Below are 10,256 nucleotides of genomic sequence, written 5' to 3'. Positions count from 1 at the left end.
GAGTCATTTTCAAGTCATCTGGGATAATTCTGAAGTAGTTTTGTTCACGTTTTTTTCATTTCAAGGGCCAATATTCAAACAAGTGTCTCTGCTGGAGCCATTTGAATATTTTGATCTGGTGGAAACTATCCTTTCTGTGTTTTCACCAAATGTCCCTAAATTGTGGGGAGACATATTCCTGCAGATAAAATACCCACATTTCTAACCCAAGATTCAAATTTGTGTGTTATTGCATTTGTGGAATTTCTTTGGGAATTTGGACAAAGCAACACTGTAAATAAATTTAAGGGAAATAAATACTAACTTAAGGCTCTGCTCATTTTAAAGGACAATAATAAACTCCAAACATTCTTCACAAACACGCTGCAGTGAACGTCATCTCTTCACAACTCATTTAATTAAATAAATCAAACGAAGCCTTGTTGGATTTGTTGAAACCCTGTATTTAAAAAGAGACGAGCACATTTCAAAAATACAAAAATAATCTATAAAACATTCACAGGTTAAATATGATGCAAAGAAAAATTTGCAAAGTGACGACGAGTCCCAGAGAAGATCTCCTCTTTCTCTCAGGCGCTCATTTCTGATTTGTCCTCCAGCTTCGGAGGCTCGATCTCCATGGCCATGAGGTACCCTGAGGAGGAGGGAGGAGACAGTAAACGACTAGTTTCAGGGCAGATTGTCTTCACAGCAGAGTTGGATGTTTCCTCTCACCCTCTGTGTAGTCCGTCTCTGGTCTGGTGGCGATGAAGATCCAGGCCAGGCCCACCAGCAGCGCCACCACCAGGTTGATGGTCACCCACGGGTGCAGGATCTGGTGCTCCGAGCCCGGAGGCCTGCAGCAGAAAGAGGCGACGAGTCAGAACCGAACCCAGGCTTCGTGAAGCAATCAGAGTGTTCAAATGACTCACCATAATGTGGTGTTGGAGGACGGGTACAGGTTGATTCTGTCGCTGGTCATCTGCTGGCTCAGAGAGAGGACCAGCGCTGAGAAATACACTGAGAGGGAGGAGTAAATAAAGAGCGTGAGCTGAGACCACCGAGCAGGAACCGTTTAATAATCTGTGCTTGGATGAAGGACTCACAGAAGGAAGCGAGCGCCACCGGGTCGAGCGTGATGAACTCCCGCAAGGCCACCGAGCCTTTGGCCAGATTCACCCTGACGGGAAAAAAACAAGTGGTTTCATGTCAAGAAAACAAACCAGAGCAGCAAAATGGGGCAATTCAAGCTTCTGCAGCTCAGGATTTGATTTATTTGAAAGATTTTATTCATTTATTTCTCTTCTTAGAGGTAATTTTATGCGTGATTTGTCAGTTTATTCACCTATTTACATATTTAAGCCTGTTTAATTTACAGTTTTTATCAGTTTTGGCTTCTATTTCTATCTGTTTCTATCTCCATTTTAATAATATGTATTTTATTTGATTTTATTTATTTATGTAGCTGATTTTTATCTCATCTGGTGTTTCCTCAGTTCCTCAGTCGCTTTAGATTTACAACATGACTTTGGGGGTTGTTTGTACTCTTCTGTTGCATTTTTATCTCAAGTCTGGTTAAAGTCTGGCTGATGGGTTCTGGTCTGCGTGCATCGGTACCTGTCGAAGGCGGCCACGGTGCTGATGGCCAGCAGCATGTAGAGCAGCGACTGCGACGGGTATGCCAGGCCGTGGTACTGCTGCAGCAGGTTGGACAGAGCGGTGAGGTGCTGCCCGGCCAGCATGTAGACCACCACCACGTTCCACACGGCGTAGCCCGCCAGGAAGCCGTGGCAGTACAGACCGAACACCCTGAACCGCACACACAGACACACACTTAGACACAGGACAGACACACTTTTGTGGTTGTTTTCACCCCGGCTGATGCGTCACCTGAAGCCTTCGTGCACTCTGACAGAAACGTCTCTGGTCGTCCACAGCGGCTGTATGTGCTGGAAGTCGGTCATGTTGTCCATCTGGTCGCTGGTTTTCCTCCAGTCTGAGCGCTCTGCAGCCTGGAAACGCTCTGCACGTAAAAATACACACATTATATAAATTCAATACGAACCGCAAGACCTGCCAGCAGCTTTAACAGGCACCTTAAAAAAACTAACCAAAAAAATTGTCAAAACAGAAAAAATTGTCGAATCTGAACTTAAAATTACATTCATTACATTAATTCAAGGAACTCAAGCAAGTCCAGTTGCTACGATTAATGTATGAGAATAACCACGACCTGGATGACTGAGAATCTTCACAGACATCTTCAAATTACAATATTTAAACAAAATCTTCTGACACGTCCCATTTGCCAAACAAACCGTTCTATTCCTCAAGCAATAACAAACAAAATTCTAATGCCATAAATCATTAAAAAGGAAAAACTTGCAAACATTTTGTGGTTTATCAACCAGAAACTGTAAAAACAGACAGAATTATTGGATTTGAACTTTCAGAAAGTCCTCGATCGACCCATCTGTGACGTGTTCAGTCAGGTTTAACCAAATCTAACCTTGAAATCCTAATTTTTAAGTAAAATCCCATGTCCTTTTTTTTTTTTTAATTTGGCAAAAATAAACCATTTGCACAAACAAGATTCTGTGAAAAGTAAAAAATTCTGCGCTCCTCGGTGCAACTATGAAGCCACGACTGGCTCAGTTGTGACCAACAGTCACATGACAATAATTCAGAGTTTTCAGGTTAAACTGGAGGCTGTGTTTCACCAAAGCAGAGAGGAGACGATGAGAAAGGCTGAGGGGAAAATCAACACACTGGATCAATAAAAAAAATGCACCATGGCTCAAATACAGTGAACAGAGGAGCCAGTTGTTGAAGATACATCCAGCATAGGGAAACATGTTTCTACAGCTGATGAGCAGAGGAGAGAGGAAACAGAGTTGGTTTTAAAAATGTCAAAATAGTTAAATATTGATAGTATGTACAGCCTCTATTTTCTTCAACTTTGTCCTTTTTTGACGATTTATGGCATAATAACTGTGTCCTACTGCACAGACGGCATGTCTGAGTTCATGTCCTCATACTGAGTGAAAAATGAGACAGAAGCAAAACAAACTGCTGCTTGGACTTGGGTTCCATCTTCTTCTTGTGCCGTTACTCACTGTTTCTTTCTACAAAGACCTTCCCGACCGGCTGGCTCTGACCCTGCGGGGCTGAGAACAGGGAATGCTGGGGGATGGGAGGAGGCGTGTCCGTGATGATGTCGTCTTCTTCTACGTCCAGCTCATCGGGAAGCTGCGACTCCACGACTTTTGACTTCCTGAAAGACATAAAAACATATTTCAGTTGACAAATCTTCATTTATTTTCATATTTTTCTTTCATCAAATCCAGTTTGCTTCGATGTTCTGATGAATTCTGCTTTTTGTTGCTAAACACGTGAACAAATACAAACATAAATTAATGAGACGTGTCCTACAACCAACTACAACATGAAGCAGGATCAACACACGACGTGTCACTAGAGTCCATCATGTACATGTGATGAAGAACTTAGACACAAGCTGCTGTTTGAGCCACAACGATAAGATAAATACAAAAATAGTTTTAGCAGTTTCTGCCCCTAAAATTTATTCTTTTCTTTGCTACACGTGACTGTAAATTAAATATTTTCTCATTTCGGACAAAACTGAAGGTGCCACAAATTATAAAAGTGCATTTTTTCACTATTTTCTGATGTTTTTCAGTCAAATAATAACAATAATTTAGCAAATAGGCTTCAGAGTAATTGGTGATTAAAATAATTCTTGGTGTTTCTTACTTTTTCTTTCTGGGTTTTTTGGTCACTTCCTCTCCGTCGGTGGTCTGATCCGGTGTGTCTCCGTTCACCAGGTCGGCTTGATCGTCATCATCTGAAATCCAGACGGTTTGTCTTTAAATTTACACTTAATACTGAAAAGTTAATGCTGATTTTATATGTTGTTATGAGACCTAAAGACCTAATTCAGAAAGAAAAGCCGGCTTTTGTCGGCAATGTTTGTATTATTCACTAAAAATAGTGGCGAGGGATTTGATTTGATGGAACATTTTCACACAGGAAGGTGAGAATTCTCATTAAAAAAAAACATCCTGCACGACACAAACCTTCTGTAAACTCGTTAAACTAGAAGCAGAAGTTCTGAGGTTCACCTGTCGTGGCGGTTTTCTTCTTCTTCTTCCTCCTCTGCGGCGGTGCGTCCGTCGAGGCTTCCAGCATCAGGTTCTCTCCGATCTCGGACGCCCTCCGGCTGCCGACGCCTCCCATCTCCATCCCCTGATCTGAACAAAACAGGTGCAGCGAACAGGCCGATTTACTTACTCTGAGAAGTCTGGGAGTTAAAAAAGTGGTGGCAGCTCTTGTTTTTTAGATTCCAAAGGTACAATAAAATGCCTTTTTGCATTTTTTTTCAATAAAACAACACATTTATGTCACAGATTTTGACTGAAAAGTGATTCAAACCCTCAATCTGCTGCAAACCGACCTCGCTTTAGTTAGAAAAACAGTCCGACAAATCCCAAGATAACAGAGAAAAGGAATGAAAAGACATTTTAAATGAGGGTTTTAATGTGTTTCTTACCGTCCATATCATCGACTCCATTCGCCTCCTTTCTCACCCTTTTCTTCTTGTGTTTTAATGCTGGAACGTCTCCTGTTCATCATGAAATGATAAGAAATAAAGTTAAAACAAGAGCTTAACTTCAAACACGTCTTCTTTATTGTCGTATAAATCTTTACTCACCAGTTGGGTCTTGACTTCAGGAGTTCACGAATCACAAAAAACAAGAGAAGAGAAGTTTAGTTTGGCTGTTTGACATCACTATAGTCACAGGAAATGTTTAAAATTCAACATTTCTTCCTACCTCTGCATCGTGGGAAGAGCTCGCTGTCCTCGCTGGAGAGACACAAAGACAAACAGTTTAAACCCATCAGCACTTCACCAGACTAAATTTAGTTTCGTGACGGTTTATGAGGACTTTTAAGACAATTTAAAATCACAAAAAATATATTTTTAACAGCTTCATATGAAAAACATCAGTGACAACCAGTCAGAACAGAAGGGTTTTGCATTATTAACAAATTGTTTGATTTTATTGATATTTACATCACATTTTTTCAGTCCTTTGCAGCCTTATGTAACAATAATTTCTTCTGTCTGCAGCACATGTAGCTGAGCAGACGGTGGTGCAGAGTTGAGTGCTGTCATAACTTAGCTGATAAATTGATATCAGCGTTTTTTACTTCCTAAAATCAGTATCAAACCTAAAACTCCAGTTTCAGGGTCGAGGAAAAATCAATTCATTTCAATTTCAATTCACAATTTTGCTAAAAGATTGGAAAGACGAGGAGCAGTTATCGCTAAAATCAGGGACAAAACTGATATTTTAACACATTTCAAACCGTTGGAGACAATATTAAAGATGTTTTAGTGCCTTCTGAGCTTTAATTTTATTACAATTTTATTTAAAAATCAACAGGAATAAAGTGAATTTTGTGCAAAATCTTACAAGTTAATGTATTGTACGTATTAGTTTATTAGTTGTCAGCTATTGGATGCTAATATCAATACTTTATAATACTGAATGAATATTGATAATCAAGTCTTTTTCCAGGAAAAAAATAAATAAATTCTGTAAATTCTAGTTCCTGAATATCTTTGGATTATTGATTAAACAAGACATTTTATTGCAGTTTCTATGGGAAACACTCATCGACATTTTTCACCATTTTCAGACATTTTAGACCAAAAAAATAAATCGATAAAAGAAGAAAACAATCATTTGGTTTCATCAAAAGTAGCTGAAACACACAAACAGAATTTCTCTCCGACAAAAACAAACACTGTCTGAACTATACACACCTGCTCTTACACAACAACACAGAGCACACTATTTAATCACATCCATGACGACTAAATTCGTTTGGATTTTATGACAGAGAATTGAGAAAGTCTCAGTTTTAACGGATCAAACAGCCGAAATAAAAACCTTACCGTCGTCTTTCTGGCCATTTCACCCAAGAATCAAGTAAGAGTGAAGCGACACATGACGTCCTGACGGTTAAATCCTCGGCTAAATCTGTGTTGATGCATCTGCCAGGACTGAGGATTACTCAGGACAGAGGTCACACAACTCAAGGCTTTTTTCAAACTCTTGGAGCTGCAGCAGCAGCGTTTGAATTAAACGTCGGCGAAGTGCGTCTGTGGGATCTCGTTTAATCTTTCACCGGATCACAATCAGGCAACTTCTCTTCTAATGAATTTTCAGGTTTTACTTGTGAACAAGTACCGAAGAAAAACTTGTGTCGAGGCAACTTGGTTTAAGATCTCATCTGGTCGAGTCCAGAATCTGAGGAAGCAACATGTTGACCTTCTGGATGTTTACTGTGTGAAAACGGGACAATAATTTAATTTGCTTTTGTTGATTTTCAGTAAAACTACATTAAATCTGTTCACAAATTGCAAATTAAAAACTAATAAAGTGCTGTTTTGTATTTACACTAAATGTGAAATATGTAGAACGTGGAACAAAAAGTGGAAGAATACTGGAAGAATTGTCTGTAATATATTAAAGTCCATGCACACACAAGGCCTTTACAATATATATTTTCTATTTTATTCAATATTCTCAGACTTTTATCCCTTATATTCAAACTTGAATTTAATATTCGCAGGTTTTATGCCCCTATGAAGCCAATAAAATCACAAAAAACTGCTTAATTTTGCACTAAATCACACTTTTTCTGGTAATTATTCTATATAATTCTGCTTGATGTCACCAAACTGAGTTCTACAGGAAGGAGGAGGTAAATACCGTATAAACACATTAATCATTGTGCCTTTAATGGTTATTTCAGAGCTGCTACTCCTATTTTTTTCAATTCTAAGAAATGTCAGAAAAACTACATTGAAGAACACGACGACTTAATACATTCAGTTTATGTAAAACAAATAAAAACAAGATATTTTTTGATATTATTCCTGAATAACTGACTTAAACTGAGCACAGATGTATGCAGCAATGCCTCCATGGCTTTGGAGGAGCTTTTTTTTAAAAGTCTGACTAAATAATCCTGATCACGTCCTGGACAAAACATTACCAGGAAGTTGGGTGTAAAGGAAGTGATGCTGTCAGCGGCATCATGGGAAATGTAGGATCCACTTGATTAATTAACTATAAAAAGTTGCTGAGTTCTGCAGCTAAAAGGTGTAATATTAGCAGTCTTTCTTAATTTTTTTGTTGCTAAAATGTCAGAAAACGGATAATTAAAACAGCAGAAATGCCGCAGAGCTCAAAATATTGTCTGAATGTGACCAAACAACAAACTGAATCCACAATAGATGTCAGTGTTGTTCTGCTTTTTTTTAAAAAACTGATTAACAGGGAGACAATGTCGGTGAATAAAGTACAAATTTAAAAAAACAAAAAAAACAAAACCTGACTGATATCGTCATAAAACTTCTTCATTTTTTTCTTGATAAGTTTTCAGATGGAAAAAGTTTAAATAAGCAAATATTCAATCAAACTTGTGCTAATTTGCTTCCAGAAATCAGAACATTTGATTAAGTCTGGTTGAAAATTCATATTAGAGTCAAATGTTTTTACAAAGTGGATTCTAAATATCTCTTTTTATCATCTAAATAACTGAGAAAACACTGTCAACAGCAAGAAAAATCTATTTTCACCATGTTTTTATGAATAAAACGTCGCAGAAATTGTGTTTAAATGATATATTAAAAAAACTATTGTGTAAAAACCTGCAGAATAAAGACTCACATGAATAAAACTGTAACGTTTGGTGCATGTAAGAGCTCCTGAAGATGTGAAAAATGACCTTTATATGAAAACCTACACATGCAAATAGACAAAATGCAGAAAAACAAACACCTAAAAGTGTATTTTTCATTTCAATAAGGCTGAAAGAAACGATATTATTGAGTTAAAATGACCCAAAAATCTCAGAAAAACACAATGTTTTGGCCTGAAGTGGACTTAAGATGCTAAAAAAGGATTTTGAACTCAATGCAAACATGAAATATATTATAATCTTTACTAACCTTTGGAAGCGGCGGCAGCTCCCTGGGCCTCATTTTCTGTTTATTAGCAGAAAAAAAAGGATAAATTACGAACAAATATTAACTCCTGTATTATTAACATAACTCACAAGTGAGTTTAATCTAAAATTTGGCATTTTATTTACACTGTTCAGTGGTATTTAGCGACATATTACGGTTCCTGACAGTGAGACATAAAGAAAATCAAATGTTTTGTTGGTTTATGAACATTTAAGCTAGCAGCCGTTATTTGGTTAAACACGAACCTTTGTGCTGCTCGTATCCATCCGCCCAAAGCTCACCGCAACCAGCGACTTGAAACTATATTCTAGTTAAATCATTTGAGGCCTATAAGTGTATTTTAACGACATGAACCGTTTAAAAGTGAGCACACCGCCACTTTGACTGTTATTGTTTACGCAGCGCTAACGGAACCATTTTACCCGGAGCGGTTTTGGAAACGCACATCCGGTGTCTTCACAATAAACGCTCCCATTCAGAGCGGAAATGACAGATAATTTAGGATTCTATAACCACTTATTAATTACATTATTCCTTAATTAAACAGCAGAGTATTACGTTAAATAAGTAATATTTAAAAAACAAATAATTTAGAAATAAAAAAATAGGTTCCAAAGTAGAAACTCAGTAAAACAACTAACAAACTAACCTGAGTTTCCCCTGTAGTTTCCTAATTAGCCTAACTGCATTAAAATGGTTATAAAATGAGCAGTGAACAGCAGAACTGTCTCAGTTTTGGACCTATGGGCTGTGTCATCATGACTCCACATGGAAAAGAATAGAACAAAGAAGCTAAAAATCCACTCCAACATCCAATTTTAATTTTAAATCCTGTAAAACACCTTTGGGATGTTGTAAAGAGAACGGTAGAGCAACACAAGCCCTCCAGCAGAGAGCCGCTGACAAAAGCAGTCTATGAAGGACGATCAGAAGTAGTTTATTAATGTCACAAACAGGTACAAATATTAAAATGTCATTGCTTTGGTTGCACATTTGCTGCACGTTACCTTGAAACACACAGTATTCATCAGCTTATTTGAACAAAATAAGGACACCAAGTGTTATTTCAACAAGAGCTTGCCAAACACAGCTTTTTGTTTTTTTTCATCTGTTATAAATCTTAAATCATTTCTTTGGCATGCAGCGACACAATTCAGGAAAACACACAGAAGGAGCACACCTCTTATCAAGAATAAACAAAAACAACAACAACAAACTCTAATATGTAAACATCAATTGGAAAAATAATCCTTCTTGCAGGTCTGTGCTGAGGAGCAGGGCAGACAATTCAAGTTAAAGCTGCATACAGAGCAAAAAAACTACCTTTCTCTAATTCAAACCGCTTTAAAAAGCACATCAGGAGGAGTTACTACCATCAACAAACATAAACCTGGGACACATTCAGCTTCAGGGATGTCTTTGGGCTTGAGTTTATGTTCTTTTTGTGGCTTTGAAGCGACTTAAACACCAGATCAAGCAGGATCTTTATCCGTGCCCTACTCTCCTTAAACATGCAGTACTGGATACAAAAGCTGGTTTTGAATGTCCGGGTTTGTATTAAAAAACCTTCCAGACTCTGCGTTTCCCAAACTTGCTGCCACGTCCGGTTGTTCTCTGCTCTACGACTCGGCGGTGGGTCGAATCCAGCTGGCGGGAACCCACTGAGGCTCGTCCTGCGCCTTCCTCACCGCCGTCAGCAGCTGGACGCACGAGTCCTGCAGCTCGTCGTTGACGATGACGTGATCGAAGAACTGCCAGTAGTGCGACTCCATCTTCCGGGCTGCTTCCTCCATCTCCTGGAAGTCTTCGTCCTGGTGGAGGAAGCAAAGCCAGCTCTGGTTACTGAGTCTGAAACGTCTTAAATGTGAGGCTGGAAACACATTAGTTACAGGTTTGACCTAAAGTAGCGTGACTCTGCAATTTAAATATGCGGCTTTTGCTTCTTTTCTCCATGAATCTGTTTAAATATCTTCAATGTAAATCCTTTAAAGTTCATTTAGCGTAGAAATGTTTCCCTAATGCCTAAAAAGTGTAGCTGATGAATTAGTTCAAAGTAATCTAACTGTGAAAGTCTAAAACCAGCAGAGTTGAATTAACTGAAAACAAGTTCAATAAACTCAAGATATGAAGTGAAATCAACATAAACACTGGAAACAGACAGACCTGCTCTCCTTTTACATTTTGAGTTAACAGCATTGTGGTCGATTATCTG

The 10,256-nt window shown here is 38.3% G+C and overlaps 2 protein-coding genes across 2 annotated transcripts in view; both read right to left on the bottom strand.

Annotated features, from left to right (window-relative positions):
* Nucleotides 1–422: 422 nt before the first annotated feature.
* Nucleotides 423–8,473, bottom strand: LOC103360028 (transmembrane protein 237A-like). The gene is made up of 14 exons (XM_008285651.1): nt 8,290–8,473; nt 8,027–8,062; nt 4,833–4,864; nt 4,712–4,725; nt 4,550–4,621; nt 4,122–4,250; nt 3,754–3,844; nt 3,096–3,253; nt 1,870–2,002; nt 1,597–1,788; nt 1,086–1,159; nt 912–999; nt 715–836; nt 423–634 (listed from the first exon to the last, which is right to left on the bottom strand). The coding sequence occupies exons 1-14, from the start codon at nt 8,308–8,310 to the stop codon at nt 570–572; spliced, it is 1,227 nt and encodes a 408-aa protein (XP_008283873.1). The 5' UTR covers nt 8,311–8,473; the 3' UTR covers nt 423–569.
* A 1,190-nt stretch (nt 8,474–9,663) lies between these two features.
* The window catches only part of mpp4b (MAGUK p55 scaffold protein 4b), a 20,424-nt gene continuing 19,831 nt past the window's right edge, over nt 9,664–10,256 (bottom strand). The window contains exon 21 of the mRNA XM_008285661.1: nt 9,664–9,855. Within this exon, the coding sequence (XP_008283883.1) occupies nt 9,664–9,855 (192 nt within the window). The remainder of the gene's footprint in view (nt 9,856–10,256) is intronic.

This window comes from Stegastes partitus, unplaced genomic scaffold (assembly GCF_000690725.1).
Source record: "Stegastes partitus isolate 25-593 unplaced genomic scaffold, Stegastes_partitus-1.0.2 Scaffold412, whole genome shotgun sequence".
Classification (NCBI taxonomy): domain Eukaryota; kingdom Metazoa; phylum Chordata; class Actinopteri; family Pomacentridae; genus Stegastes; species Stegastes partitus.
This window is presented reverse-complemented; position numbering and strand designations above follow the sequence as displayed.